This window comes from Mustelus asterias, chromosome 21 (assembly GCF_964213995.1).
Source record: "Mustelus asterias chromosome 21, sMusAst1.hap1.1, whole genome shotgun sequence".
Taxonomy (NCBI): Eukaryota; Metazoa; Chordata; class Chondrichthyes; order Carcharhiniformes; family Triakidae; genus Mustelus; species Mustelus asterias.
In genome coordinates this window covers 14,924,670-14,941,170 of record NC_135821.1, presented here as the reverse complement: position 1 = coordinate 14,941,170, position 16,501 = coordinate 14,924,670, and the positions used below count along the sequence as shown (strand labels likewise).

At 47.2% G+C, this 16,501-nt stretch overlaps 1 protein-coding gene across 1 annotated transcript in view; it reads right to left on the bottom strand.

Annotated features, from left to right (window-relative positions):
* Positions 1-206: 206 nt before the first annotated feature.
* Positions 207-16,501, bottom strand: part of LOC144509514 (glutamate receptor ionotropic, NMDA 2B-like) — a 359,314-nt gene continuing 343,019 nt past the window's right edge. Inside the window, exons 12-13 of the mRNA XM_078238420.1 lie at positions 6,747-6,985; positions 207-2,006 (exon numbers count right to left, since the gene is read on the bottom strand). Coding sequence (XP_078094546.1) covers positions 207-2,006; positions 6,747-6,985 — 2,039 coding nt within the window. The remainder of the gene's footprint in view (positions 2,007-6,746; positions 6,986-16,501) is intronic.

The window sequence follows — 16,501 nt, the reverse complement described above, 5'->3', positions numbered from 1 at the left end:
GTTAGAATTTTGCCATGTGGTAATGGACCGGACTTAAAGTTCATCACGGAATCCAATTCATTCCCGTAATGACGCATTCGAAAAAACGATTTCGCATGAAGATCAAAAACATAAAAAATAGAAAACAGTGGGTCCATCTGGAACACCAGCATGTCGTGCGTGCCAGGACCTTCTAAACAGCCCCCAAACCAGGAGCCACTCCATCCTCAGACATCTGACTCAATGCTGGAGAGTTTCTCGTATACGTGCCCATTGCTGGACCCGTTGAAAGCCCTGGGAGTCTTGTTATTTGCCACACACACTGTCGGCTGGCTCCCTGTGCACATTTCCTTCTGAAACCTGGCGGGCATGGCGTTGAGCACCGACGAGGTGGCCTTGGCCGAGGGGTGGAAGTCGAAGCGGGTTTTGGAGACAGCCGGGTGCTTGAAGAAGTGCGACTTGCTGCCGTGAAGCAAGCACTGGTCGTCACCGAAGGTGGGGATGAAGGGGTTCTGGGTGACCCGGTCGGGGTAGAGGGATTTGCTCAGCGTGTAGCGGCTGAGGCTGTGACGCTCTGGGGCAGGGGGCTTGCTGACATATATCGGCTCGGCCGGAGTCTCGAACATGTGCGCATAGGGGCTGCCCTCCAGGAAGCGGTCCTTCTCCTTCAGGCTGACGCTCCGCGGGGCAATATTCATGTTGTCTTCCTTCTGCATCTCGACAAACGTGTCATAGGAGTGCTGCCGGCGCAGCTTGTTGCGGTTGCGCCTCTGCAGCTTGGTGGAGTCAGTGGGGCTCTGGTGGTACTTGGTGACCCCGACCCCCGCAGGGAGCGGCTGGTCCACGTCTTGCAACGAGTTGTCCTCGCTGATGTCGTACAGGGTGGCCGTCTTCTTGCAGGCCTCGCACCAGAGGCAAGCAGCCCGGTTGGCGTTCTGGCCCCCGTAGTTGTGGAGCTTGGAGGGGCAATTGTGGCAGTAGTTCTCGGCTTGGTGCTCGCCCCATTCAGTCATGCCCACGCCCTTGTCCCACAGGCCCACGGTGGAGGCGTGCAGGTTGCTCTTGCGCTCGCCTGCCCCGAACTCGCCGACGTGCACGTGGTGCGGCCGGCTCAGGCGCGGGCCGGAGGGGTCGTGCTTGGCGAAGTCGTCGTCGTGGCTTTTGTAGAGGTCCGTCAGGTCCACGTGCTCCCAGTGGGGTGTGTTCTCCTTGCAGCGAAACTGGTCGTGGTAGAAGTCCCGGAGCTTGTCCTTGTTGAAGAAGCGCGCCTTCCGGTCCGAGGTGTGGGCTTTCCGCCGGTAGGCGAGTTCAATCTCGTCAAACTCCTTCCGGGACTTGGCCGAAGCCGGCCTCTTCTTCAGGCTGTCTTTATACTGCTTACGCCGCTTGGTGTTACCAATGTTGCCGTAGGTCACCGTGTGGGTCGATATGTCAGAGACGTCGGATCGGATCAGGTCATCGTGGGCATAGCGGTCATTTTTAAACAAGTACTTGTGGTTCTCGTAGCTGTCACTGAGGTGGCCTTGTGCATGTTTCAGGGGCAAACCAATCTCAAAGGGCTTCCTGGACAGCGGCCTACCTTGAGTACCAAATATGGCGTTGTCGCACTCGTAGGGGATGTCCAGGGAGCTGGTACTGGCGATACTGTGTGGCCGGTGATGGTGATAATGGTCCTGGTAAATGCTGTTGGTGTCCTTGGCATGGAGGTTTCCAAATGTCCTCTCCACCTCGCTGATGTAGTCACTGAAGAGGTTGTCATCGGGCTGGTAGGACTTGCAGTCGGAGTGGGTGAAGCTGCGCCTGTGCTCGGAGACGTCGAAGACGGACGGGTCACGGCCGATGAAGTCGAGGGCGCTCTGCGGGGAGCCGAAGTGCGTGCCGTTGACCCCGGTGAGGTTGGCCATGCTCTTGGCCGTCCTCAGCAGCCGCATGATGTTGGAATGGGTGTCGTTGACGGTGGCGGTGGGGGACTCCATGCAAGACTTGTTATCCTCAATGGGGACACCGTGAATGCAGCTATAAATACCCTGAAACAAAGCACAACAGAAAGTGAGGAGCAGCTCAGTGGGTGTGCGAAACACTAACGTTCAAAGAAGTTAATCTAAAACATTATTGAAATGGCTCTTAGCATTCTTAAACAGCAGGTACCAATTATATAGAATTACACTGAAGATGCAAGACAGAAATAGGCCATTCGCTGATCCATCTGGGCTCCTCCCACAATCTTTTATCATCCCCTTTCACCAAAACCTTCTTTCCCTTCCCCCCACCCCCGCCCCACCCTATCTAACTTGCCCTTAAAGAAATTGATTCTGAAATTTGGCATGTCCGCTACGACACTCGCCAACTTTTACATATGTACCATAGAAAGCATTCTTTCTGGTTGTATCATAGCTTGGTACGGCTCCTGCTCTGCCCAAGACCGGCAAGAAACTACGAAGGGTTGTGAACAAAGCCCAGTCCATCACTCAAACCAGCCTCCCATCCATTGACTCTGTCTACACTTCCCAGTGCCTCGGAAAAACAGCCAGCATAAATAATTAAGGATCCCACACACCCTGGACATTCTCTCTTCCACCTTCCATCGGGGAAAAAGATCAAAAGGTCTGAAATCACGTACCAACCGACTCAAGAACAGCTTCTTTCCTGCTGCCATCAGACTTCTGAATGGTCCTATCATATATGAAGTTGATCTTTCTCTACACCCTTGCTATGACACTACATTCTGCACCCTCTACTTTCCTTCTCCTCTATGTACTCTATGAACAGTATGCTTCATCTGTAGAGCATGCAAAAACAATACTTTTCACTGTATCTCAATACATGTGACAATAGTAAATCAAATCAAATCAAATCAAATGTGCTAGGAACTCAGAGATCTCCCACCACCTTCTTGGCAAAGAAAATTCTCCTGATTCACATTTGGATTTAAACCATATGTCATTGGAGCAGAATTAGGCCATTTGGCCCGTCGAGTCTGCTCTGCTATCCAATGAGATTGTGACTGATCTGATCTGATAATCATCAACTCCACTTTCCCGCATTATCCACGATTTCACAATGGTTAACATTGCTGCCTCACAGCATCAGGGTTCAATTCTGGCTTTGGGTGACTATCTGTGTGGAGTTTGCACGTTCTCCCTGTGTCTGCGTGGGTTACCTCCGGGTGCTCGAGTATCCTCCCACAGTCCAAAGATGCGTGGGTTGGGTGGATTTGGAATATTGTGAGCAGTTTTGGGCTCCATACCTAAGGAAGGATGTGCTGGCCTTGGAAGGGGTCCAGAGGAGGTTCACAAGAATGATCCCAGGAATGAAGGGTTTGTCATATGGGGAGCAGTTGAGGTGTCTGGGTCTATATTCGATGGAGTTGAGAAGGCTGACGGAAGATCTAATTGAAACTTACAGAATATTGAGAGGCCTGGATAGAGTGGACGTGGAGAGGATGTTTCCACTAGTGGGAGAGACTAGAACTCGAGGGCACAACCTCAGAGTGAAGGGACGCTCCTTTAAAACTGAGATGAGGAGGAATTTCTTCAGCCAGAGGGTGGTGAATCTGTGGAACTCATTGCCACAGAGGACTGTGGAGGCCAGGTCATTAAGTGTCTTTAAGACAGAGATAATAAGTTCTTGATCAATAAGGGGATCAAGGGTTACGGGGAGAAGGCAGGAGAATGGGGATGAGAATCATATCAGCCATGATTGAATGGTGGAGCAGACACAATGTGCTGATACTCCTATATCTTATAGTCTTATGATTGGCCATGTTAAATTGCCCCTCAGTGTTCAAAGATGTAGGTTAGGTGGATTGGCCATGCTAAATGTGTGGGGTACGGGGATAGGGTGGAGGAAAGGGCCCGAGTACGATACTATGTCAGAGAAAGTCGGTGCATGCTCGATGGGCCAAATGGCCACTTCCATACTCTAGGAATTCTATAATTCTATGATGATGATTCTATGATCCCCACAACCCTCGATTACCTTACTAATTAAAAATCTATCAATCTCAGCCTTGGACACATTTAAGGACCCAGTCTCGACACCCTCTGCGGTGAAGAATTGCACAGATTTACCATCCTCGGAGAGAAGCACGTTATGGAAGTGTTACTTTCACATATCCGCGGAGTTGAGCTCCGATAGTGGGCTGTGAATGTTACTGCGCATCGAGTTCTCAGTAACAGACACAAAACTAACCCCGCCATGTCAGTTTCATCCAGAGTCAGTCATGGATAGATAGAATCCCTACAGTGCAGAAGGAGGTCATTTGGCCCATCGAGTCTGCACCGACCACATTCCCACCCAGCTCCTATACCCATAACCCCTGATAATCCCCCTGACACTAGGGTCAATTTAGCATGGCCAATCAACCTAACCCGCACATCTCTGGACTGTGAGAGGAAACTGGAGCACCCAGAGGAAACCCACACAGACACGGGGAGAACGTGCAAACTCCAGACAGTGACCTGAAGTCGGAACTGAACCCAGGTCGCTGGCGCTGTGAGGCAGCAGTGCTAACCACTGTGCCACCATGCCGCCCCATTCAGTCCACTCCTACAACTCGAGGACATAATCTACCCGGACACTTTGGTGCAGTATTGAGGGAACGCTGTGCTATTGGAGGTGTCACCTTTTGAATGAGACGCTAAACTCAAAACCCTGTCTGCTCCCATTAGGTGACCGCTGTGGCTCTATTCAGCAAAGAGCAGGAGAGTTCACCCCAGCCTCCGGACCCATATTTATCCCTCAACAAACATCGCTTAACAAGCTTAAACTTTTAAAGTTTATTTATTAGTGTTACAAGTAGGCTTACATGAACACTGTAATGAAGTTACTGTGGAAAATCCCCTAGTCGCCACACTCCGGCGTCTGTTTGGGTATACTGAGGGAGAATTTAGCATGGCCAATGCGTCTAACCAACACGTCTTTCGGACTGTGGGAGGAAACTGGAGCACCCGGAGGAAACCCACGCAGACATGGGGAGAATGTGCAGACTCCGCACAGACAGTCACCCAAGCCGGGAATCGAATCCGAGACCCTGGCGCTGTGAGGCGAACCACTGGGCCACTGTGACACCCTCCTGGATGACTGGAGGCCAGTTGCAGCCTGGCTGAGATCCGTTCATTCAGCACAGACCTGGAATCCAGTCAGAAACCTCCTGAATTCTCAGTGAGGGACTGGGTGACGTGTTTAAACATTGGGCCATTACAGAGAGTCACATTCAATGCCTTCTGGTGCAAGAGCCCAGGCTAAACATCCATTCACCTGACAGAGTAGCGAGGGTCAGTGTAATTGGTTAGAAATGTACCTTGGAGATGTCCTATCGTAAAAAATAAAACACAGAGAAAAGTGGGAAATAGGAACAGGTAAGTCTTATGGGAGTCTCAGTTGTCCATATCTCGCTGGGGTTTTTTTTTGGGGGGGGGTGGGGGGGGGGGGGGGGACGGGGCGGGGGGAGTGAATCACAACCATAAGGAATCCCAATTCCAATCTCATCATATCACAAGGGGCATAGTTTTAAAGGAAGGGGCAGGAGATCCAGAGGGGATTTGAGAAACACCTTTTTCACTCAGAGGGGTTGGAAATCTGAAATGCACTGCCTGGGAAGGTAGTGCAGGCCGAAAACCTTACAACCTTTAAAAGATATTTGGGTGAGCACCTAAAATATCAAAACATTCAAGGATATGGGACAAGTGCAGGAAAATGAGATTAGCGCAACTTTAGTGGTTGTTACTGTCAGTGCCGACTCGATGGGCCAAAGGGCCTTTTCTGCACTGGGTGACTTTGTACACGTGGATTAATCACCCAATCAGCAAACAAGCTGCAGTCAATCATCCAATTGTTGCCATTGATGTGCGTGAGGTGAGTTATCCAATCAGGGACAGTGAGCAGTGATGAGTTACCCAATCAGGGACAGTGAGCAGTGATGGGTATCCAATCAGAGACAGTGAGCAGTGGTGAGTTATCCAATCAGGGACAGTGAGCAGTGATGAGTTATCCAATCAGGGACAGTGAGCAGTGATGGGTTATCCAATCAGAGACAGTGAGCAGTGGTGAGTTATCCAATCAGGGACAGTGAGCAGTGGTGAGTTATCCAATCAGGATTAATGAGCTGCAGTGAATTATCCAATCATCAACAGAGGTGAGTTATCCAATCAGGAACAGTGAGCAGTATTGCTCATCAGCCAATGATTTAAATTCAAGGGTTAAATCAAAGGCCTGAGGGAGTCAATCACTCAGATCCTCAATCTGTCTGTGCAGTGTCATTCATCAGCATCAAACTGGATGTTGGTCTGTTTTTAAATTCTTTCATGAGATGTGGGTGTCGCTGGCTGGGCCAGCATTTGGTGCCCATCCCTAATACCCTTGAACTGAGTGTCTCGCTGGGCCATTTCAGGGGACATTTAAGTGTCAAACCACATTGCTGTGGCTCTGGAGTCACATGTAGGCCAGACCAAGTAAGGACGGCAGATTTCCTTCCCTAAAGGACATTAGTGAACCAGATGGGTTTTTATAATGATAGTTTCATGGTCACCGTTAAGGAGACTAGTTTTCTGTTACAGATTTTTATGCATTGAATTTGAATTCCATCAGCTGCCAGGGTGAGCTTTGAACCGTGTCCCCCCCCCCCCCCAGAGCATCAGCCTGGGGGCTGGTGCTTTGCTAGCCCAGTGACATTCCCACTGCAGCACTATCTGCCCCCCAAGCCCTCCAAAGCCAAGTTGTGAGGAGAAGACGTGCAAGCGGGCAGAGACAGAGAGTTATGGCCTTACCCTGCTGACGGAGAACATCATGCCTGGTTTGCCGGTGCAGACGCCCATGAAGCAATGCCTCAGCTGCCAGTAGAAGAGGTGCTCGCAGATAAAGGTGAGGAGGCTCAGGGTCATTGCTGCACCCAACATGTAGAACACACCCGCCATGTTGTCAACATCCAGCTGGCTACTCATCACCTCGTTCTTCTCATTGTGGCAGATTCCGGTCAGCCAGAGAGCTTCCAACTCCTCCATGTCCCCTGGAAGGAAAGGACAGAGAGAGAGAGAAAGAAAACCCAGTCAGGAGTTACAAAGTCATAGAGATATACAGCATGGAAACAGGCCCTTCGGCCCAACTCATTCATGCTGACCAGGCTTCCTAAACTGAACTTGTCCCACTTGCTTGCATTGGGCCCATATCCCTATAAACCTTTCCCATCCGTGTATCTGTCCAAATATCATTTAAATGTTGTAATTGTGCCCGCCTCTACCACCTCCTCTGGCAGCTCATTCCATACACACACCACCCTCTATGTGAAAAAGTTGCCCCTCAGGTCCCTTTTAAATCTTTCCCCTCTCACCTTAAACCTGTGCCCTCTAGTTTTGGACTCCCCCACCCTGGGGAAAAGACCTTGGCTATTCGCCTTATCTACACCCCTCATGATTTTATAAACCTCTATGAGTTCACCCCTCATCCTCCTACGCTCTAGGGAATCTCCCTTAGTATCAGGGGGATTAGCAGGGTAAATATGTGGGGTTACGGCAACAGGGCCTGGGTGGAATTGTTGTCGGTGCAGGCTCGATGGGCCAAATGGCCTCTTTCTGCAATGTAGGGATTCTATCCAGCCTCTCCTTCTAATTCAAACCTTCCAGTCCCAGTAATATCCTTGTAAATCATTTTTGCACCCTTTCCAGTTTAATAACATCCTTCCTATTGCAGGTTAACCAGAATTGTACGCAGTACTCCAAATGTGACTTTACCAATGTAAGGAGTTATCTAGAATCACAGATCCAGGGCTAGAGATCCAGTGGCTCAGGCAGTAAGTGCTGGAAATATGCAGCGGGTGAGTGGAGAGAAGCAATGGTAGACAAACAATTGACTTAATAATGAAGCCAGAACCAGACAGTAGGTGAGCGGGAGAAGTAGCTCCAGGGGAATCATAGAATCCCCACAATGCAGAAAAGGCCATTCGGCCCATCAGGTCTGCATCGACTCTCCGAAAGTGTACCCTACCTCATAGCCGTAGCCATAATCCCAATCCCTCACCCCATCCCTATAACCCCACACATTGATCATCGCCAATTCACCTAACCTACACATCTGTGGGCACTAATGGGCAATTTAGCACGGCCAATCCACCTAACCCGCACATCTTTGAACTATGGGAGGAAATCACAGCACCCGGAGGAAACCCACGCAGACACGGGAAGAACGTGTAAACTCCATACAGTCAGCAGAGGCCAGAATTGAACCCAGGTCCCTGGCATTATGAGGCAACAGTACTAACCACTGTGTCACCATGCCACCCATCTATCGGTCCACTTCCTATGTACAAACCTTGCTTTCTTTTAATCCCATCCTTTTGCAACAACATCTGACATTCTAAATTCCCACATCTACAATGATAATGGAAGCCATTAGATAAGCTTATCCTGTTGTAACTGAAGCCAGTGAGGGGCGCTGAGATCTCTCCCAGTTTATCACCTTCTATGACGCGCTCAAATTATTTCTATTTTCTGTAATTGCTGTACCTTTTGCTATTTAACCATAAGTGAATATATTACAGCATTCGATAAAAATACAGACAGAAACTGTGTGGATTTAAAATGAGGACGAAAATACATCCCACGTCAAATTATCCCATGGCCTTGAACTCTACTTCATTGGAAAACAGCAGCCTGATTCCCCATGGGCAGAGACACGAGAGATCGATGCTATGTTAATGGTTCTTCCACGGCAGCCCAGAATGGAACGTCATGTGTATGCAGCAAAAGTAACCTGGCTAGTGTCATCGACTGTCTGTGCTAACCTTACGTGTTATGAATGTGTGAGTGTATGTCAGCAGAAATAACAGTAGGAGTCGACCATTCAGCCCTTTGACTATGGCTAATCTTCGGTCTCAACTCCGCTTTCCTGTCCTCTCTCCGAAGAGTCATACAGCGCAGAAAAGGCCCTTCAGCCCATCGAGTTTGCATCGACAATAACTACCACTAAAGTCACACTAATCCCATTTTCCTGCACTTGTCCCATATCCTTGAATGTTTTGATATTTCAAATGCTCATCCAAATAGTTTTTAAAGTTTGTGAGGTTTGTGGCCTCCACTACCTTCCCAGGCAGCGCTTTCCAGATTCCCACCACTCTCTGAGTGAAAAATGTTTTCTCAAATCCCCTCTGGATCTCCTGCCCCTTTCCCTAAAACTATGCTTCCCTCATGATTGACCCCCTCAAACAAGGGGAACAGCTGCTCCCTACTCACCCTGTCCCTAATTATCTTATATGCCTCAATCATGTCCCCCCCCATCCTTAGCCCCTCTGCCCTAAAGAAAACAATCCAAGCCTATCCAGTCTCTCCTTTTGGTTCGCCTTCGGCAACATCCTGGTGAATCTGCTCTGGACCCCCTCCAGTGTACCTTCCTATAGTGAGGTGACTAGAACTGCACACAGTACTCGAGCTGTGCCCTAATCAATGTTCTATGTCCCCTTAATTCACTGAGATTCCCCAAGAATCCCCCTATCTCAGCCTCAATTGTATACTCAATGATGGAGCATCTTGTGTTGAACATTCTAAAGATTCACAACCCTTTGAGTGAAGAAATTTCTCCTCATCTCAATCCTAATGGATCGGTCCCTGATGTTGAGATTGTGTCCCCCTTATTCTGGATTCCCCAGCCAGGGGAATCTCAATACCAGCCTTGTCCAGCCCCTTCAGAATCTTGTATCTTTCATTGAGCTCACCTCTCATTTTACTGAACTCCGGAGAGTCCGGGTCCTTTTTACTCTACCCCTCATAAGATGGACTTCTCATCCCAGGAACCATGCTCACGAACCTTCTCTGCAAGGGCTGCACGGTGGCACAACGGTTAGCACTGCTGCCTCACAGCACCAGAGACCCAGGTTCAATTCCGGCCTCGGGTCACTGTCTGTGCGGAGTTTGCACGTTCTCCCCGTGTCTGCGTGGGTTTCCTCTGGGTGCTCCAGTTTCCTCCCACAGACCAAAGATGTGCAGGTCAGATGGATTGGCTATGGTAAATTGTCCCAAAAGGTGTAGGTTAGATGGATTAGCCATGGGAAATGTGTGGGGTTCCGGAAATAGGATGGGGAGGGAGGTAGGCCTGCATAAGATATTCTGTCAGAGAGTCGGTGCAGACTCAATGGACTCCTTCTGCACTGTAGGGGATTCTATGATTCGATAACCTTCAGATGCAAGCTGACATTTCCCTGTAATTAGTGTCTGCATTACCCTGCAATATCATAAATAAATACACTGCAGATAATTCATCCGAACCTAAATTCAGAACACCCCTGAAACTTTGAGGCAAATTACCGATAGTTTTTAGTTTAATTTCTTTTCTGTATTTTTTCATGGAATATAGGCGTCACTGGCTAGGTCCAGAATTTATTACCCATTCCTAATTGCCCATGGAGAAGGTGGTGGTGAGCCGCCTTCTTGAACCACTGCAGTTGCTGAGGTGTAGGTACACCCACAGTGCTGTTAGGGACCAAGTGCCAGCATAGTGACCCAGTGACAGTGAAGGAACGGGGATATATTTCCAAATTGGGATGGTGGGTGACTTGGAGGGGAGCTTGCATGTGGTAGTGTTCCCACTACCCATCTCATGGTAGGGCGGCACGGTAGCACAGTGGTTAGCACTGCTGCTTCACAGCTCCAGGGTCCCGGGTTCGATTCCCGGCTCGGGTCACTGTCTGTGTGGAGTTTGCACATTCTCCTCGTGTCTGCGTGGGTTTCCTCCGGGTGCTCCGGTTTCCTCCCACAGTCCAAAGATGTGCGGGTTAGGTTGATTGGCCAGGTTAAAAATTGCCCCTTAGAGTCCTGAGATGCATAGGTTAGAGGGATTAGCGGGTAAATATGTGGGGGTAGGGCCTGGGTGGGATTGTGGTTGGTGCAGACTCGATGGGCTGAATGGCCTCCTTCTGCACTGTAGGGTTTCTATGATTCATGCACCTGCTGCCCTTGTCTTTATAGAAAAGGCCATGGGTTTGGAAGATGCTGTCGGAGGAACTCACCTGTAGTGCATCTTATAGAAGGTACAGACTGCTGCCACTGTGCATTGGTGGCGGAGGGAGTGAATGTTTAAAGCGGTGGATGTGGTGCCAATCAAGTGGGCTGCTTTGCCCTGGATGGTGTCAAGCTTCTTGAGTGTTGTTGGACCTGCACTCATCCAGGCAAGTGAGGAATATTCCATCACGCTCCTGACTTGTGCCTTGTAGATGGGAGACAGACTTTGGGGAGTCAGGAGGTGAGTTACTCACCGTAGAATTCCCAACTTCTGACTTGCTCTGGTAGACATGTCTGGTCTAGTTCAGTTTCAGGGATGTGGCAGCCCACAGTATGAGGAGAGTAGGACATTCAGTGATGGTGATGCTATTGAATGTCACAGCATGATGGTTAGATTCTGTCTTATTGATGATGGTCACTGCCTGACACTTGTGTGGCACGAACACAATTTATCAGCTCAAGCCTTAATGTTGTCCAGGTCTTGTTGCATATGGACACGGACTCTTTCATATCTGGGGTGTTCAGGCTGTGCCACTAGTTTACTGAGTCCAATTTAGTGAGGTCCCTTTCATCCCCCAGCCCTGAAAGTCACTCCATGTTTTCTAGAAAACAGAGATAGCGATTCTTTCATCTATAACTCTCCTTAAAACCTCACCTGTTTGGAGGGAGGTTAGCGCTGAGGTTACATAGACGACCCCGCTTTGTTCACCCAGTATTGGCATCAGGCAGGTTCAGTTATAGCCCAATTAAATTCCTCCAACTCTGAACCAACCACAAGGTGCAGCATTATCTCATTAGCTGTGCCACTGTTTCCCAAGTATCCCTCCTGAGGGAGAATGCCAATTTCATAGCCCCCAGGAACTGAATTTTCAGGCTGCCAAGTTCATCTCATGTTGGACTCTCACAGCCAATAAACAGGAAGTTTTGCTCCCACTAATCCCACCTGGATTAGAATTCAGGATCCAGAGGCTGTTATCTAACCTTTACGCAATGTTAAGTTGTACCAGACCACTATTTAAAAAATCAAATATAACTACCATAAATTAGACAATATTTAATATTCTTTACAGTGTGGAATATTGCTAATGAACATGTAGATTCCTTCCAAAGATCACGAGGTAATTATGGATAAAGAACAGGCTTGGGGGGGGCTGAACGGCCCACTTCTGTTCCTAGCTTCCTAGGAGAATGACGATTTGCTTCCTCTGAATTTACAATCAGAGAATTTTTGCGGTGTGGAAGGGAATCCATTCAGCCCATCGTCTTTACCCTGGCTCTCTGAACGGGCATTTCACCCCGTATCACTCCCCTGCCTTCTCCCCGTAACCCAGCACATTCTTCCTTATCAGGCAACAGTTTAATTCCTTTCTGAAGGCTTCAATTAAACCTACCTCCATCACGCTCTCAGGCAGTGAGTGCTTCCAGTCCCTAGCCATTCGCTGTCGCAAATAAATTTTTCCTCACCTCGCTTTTGCTTCTTTTGTCAATTACTCTAAATCAGTGCCCTCTCGTCCTTGATCCTTTCATGAATGAGAAACTTTTCTCCCTATCTGCTCTGTCCAGCCTGCACATGATTTTGAATAGAAGAACATAAGAACATAAAAAATAGGAGCAGGAGTAGGCCATCTAGCCCCTCGAGCTTGCCCCGCCATTCAATAAGATCATGGCTGATCTGAAGTGGATCAGTTCCACTTACCCGTCTGATCCCTAGAACCCCTAATTCCCTTACCGATCAGGAATCCATCTATCCGTGATTTAAACATATTCAACGAGGTAGCCTCCACCACTTCAGTGGGCAGAGAATTCCAGAGATTCACCACCCTCTGAGAGAAGAAGTTCCTCCTCAACTCTGTCCTAAACTGACCCCACTTTATTTTGAGGCTGTGCCCTCTAGTTCTAGCTTTCTTTCTAAGTGGAAAGAATCTCTCCACCTCTACCCTATCCAGCCCCTTCATTATCTTATAGGTCTCTATAAGATCCCTCCTCAGCCTTCTAAATTCCAACGAGTACAAATCCAATCTGCTCTGTCTCTCCTCATAATCAACACCCTTCATCTCTGGTATCAACCTGGTGAACCTTCTCTGCACTCCCTCCAAGGCCAATATATCCTTCCGCAAATAAGGGGACCAATACTGCACACAGTATTCCAGCTGTGGCCTCACCAATGCCCTGTACAGATGCAGCAAGACATCTCTGCTTTTATATTCTATCCCCCTTGCGATATAGGCCAACATCCCATTTGCCTTCTTGATCACTTGTTGCACCTGCAGACTGGGTTTTTGCGTCTCATGCACAAGGACCCCCAGGTCCCTTTGCACAGTAGCATGTTGTAATTTTTTTCCATTTAGATAATAATCCAATTTGCTATTATTTCCTCCAAAGTGAATATCTCTAACAAATCTTCTCTCTGTCTTCGCTTCCCCAAAGAGAGCAGTCTTAACTTCTCCAATCTATCTTCATGACTGAAGGTCCTCATCCTCGGAATCATTCTCGTGAATCTGTTGTGCACCCTCTCCAATGCCTTCATACCATTCTAGACTGTTCCCACAATCCAAAGATGTGCTGGTTAGGTGGATTGGCCATGTTAAGTTGCCACTTAGTGTCCAAAGATGTGTGGGTTAGGGGGGTTGGCCACGGTAAATGCAGGGGGTAACAGGGATAGGGTGGGGGAGAGGGCCTGGGTAAGATGCTCTGTCAGAGAGTTGGTGCAGCCTCGATTGACCCAATGGCTTCCTTCTGCACTGTAAGGATTCTATGATTCTTTGTCCTTTTACACAGCCAACCTAAACCTTATGACACAATGTTCCCTGTCGTCTAAATGCATCCCCCTTTGATACTGAACATAGGTGGCATGGTGGCACAATGGTTGGCACTACTGCCTCAAAGCGCTCTCTCAGAAGGTTGATGCAGTCTCAATGAACCAAATGGCCTCCTTCTGCATTGTAGGGATTCTACGGATTCCTGACCAAGACCGCAAAACACTACAAATGGTTGTGAATGAAGCCCAGTCCATCACGCAAACCAGCCTCCCATCCATTGACTCCATCTACACTTCCCGCTGCCTCGGAAAAGCAGTCAGCATAATCAAGGACCCCACGTACCCCGGAACTCTCTTCGCCTTCTTCCATCAGGAAAAGGTACAGAAGTCTGAAAACATGTACCAACCAACTCAAGAACAGCTTCTTCCCTGCCGCCGTCAGACTTTTGAATGGTCCAATCACACATTAAGCTGTTCTTTCTCTACACCACAATCTGTGACTGTAACACTATATTCTGCACCCTCTCCTTTCCTTCTCCCCTAAGTACTCTATGAACGGTATGTTTTGTCTGTAACAGCTCACAAGAAACAATACTTCTCACTGTATTCCAATACATAGAACATAGAACAGTACAGCACAGAACAGGCCCTTTGGCCCACGATGTTGTGCCGAGATGTGTGACAATGTGACAATCATAATTCAATTCAATTCAATTCGAATTCAAATCACATCCGCAGCTGTAGGAACACCTATCAGTTCCCCGAACTGTCGAATCACCTATTGCTGTTGCTCTGCCAGTCTCTCCAAACCCCCCCACCCCACTCTCCCCCTGTACAGCGATGCCACCCGAGGGTGTAATTCAGTTTCCCTTCCATTACTCTCTCTGGGAATCCTTATCATCCTTCATTTCTCAATGTGTAAGGAATGTCTGAATATCAGAGCTAAAATGATGTTATATTTATTTGAATCTGCTGCAGTACAACAGCTGTTTGGTACAGCATTTCCAATTGTTCCCACTCTCCTACTCTTCCACAACACTGGAAGATTTATATTAGCCTCACCAATGGTAATCTGCATTTTTCTTGTCCACTCAGATAAATGTACAATCTAACTCACGACCGTTGTCTCTCAAGATGTCTACTTTCCAGGCCAAAAAGCTTAACTTTCTCCAACCTTTCTACACAATTGGGTATCCTGACTATGGGCTTCTCGGCACCGTCTCACACACTCGAATGTCTCACTTGTATCTCAGCAAAGAGAGCTTCAAACAGTTGGAGGTGGAAGTGTGCACAACAATATTAACATTCAATACTGATATAACACAGTGTTATCACATTCAATACTGATATATCACAGTGTCAACACATTCAATACTGATATAACACAGTGTGAACACATTAAATACTGATATAACACACTGTAAACACATTCAATACTGATATAACACAGTGTCAACACATTCAATACTGATATAACACAGTGTCAACACATTCACTACTGATATAACACAGTGTTATCACATTCAATACTGATATCACACAGTGTCAACACATTCAATACTGATATCACACAGTGTTATCACATTCAATACTGATATCACACAGTGTATCACATTCAGTACTGATATAACACAGTGTGAACACATTCAATACAGATATAACACAGTGTTATCACATTCAATACTGATATCACACAGTGTGAACATATTCAATACTGATATCACACAGTGACAACACATTCAATACTGATATCACACAGTGTGAACACATTCAATACTGATATCACTCAGTGTCAACACATTCAATACTGAAATCACACAGTGTCAACACATTCAATACTGATATCACACAGTGTGAACACATCCAATACTGATATCACACAGTGTATCACATTCAGTACTGATGTCACACAGTGACAACACATTCAATACTGATATCACACAGTGACAACACATTCAATACTGATATCACACAGTGCGAACACATCCAATACTGATATCACACAGTGTATCACATTCAGTACTGATATCACACAGTGTATCACATTCAGTACTGATATCACAGTGTTATCACATTCAATACTGATATCACACAGTGACAAGACATTCAATACTGATATCACACAGTGACAACACATTCAATACTGATATCACACAGTGTCAACACATTCAATACTGATATCACACAGTGTCAACACATTCAATACTGATATCACACAGTGACAACACATTCAATACTGATATCACACAGTGTCAACACATTCAATACTGATATCACACAGTGTGAATACATTCAATACTGATATCACACAGTGTCAACACATTCAATCCTGATATCACATAGTGTGAATACATCCAATACTGATATCACACAGTGACAACACATTCAATACTGATATCACACAGTGACAACACATTCAATACTGATATCACACAGTGTCAACACATTCAATACTGATATCACACAGTGTGCATACATTCAATACTGATATCACACAGTGACAACACATTCAATACTGATATCACACAGTGACAACACATTCAATACTGATATCACACAGTGACAATACATTCAATACTGATATCACACAGTGTGCATATATTCAATACTGATATCACACAGTGACAACTCATTCAATACTGATATCACACAGTGTACACACATTCAATACTGATATCACACAGTGTGAATACATTCAATACTGGTATCACACAGTGTCAACACATTCAATCCTGATATCACACAGTGTGAATACATTCAATACCGATATCACACAGTG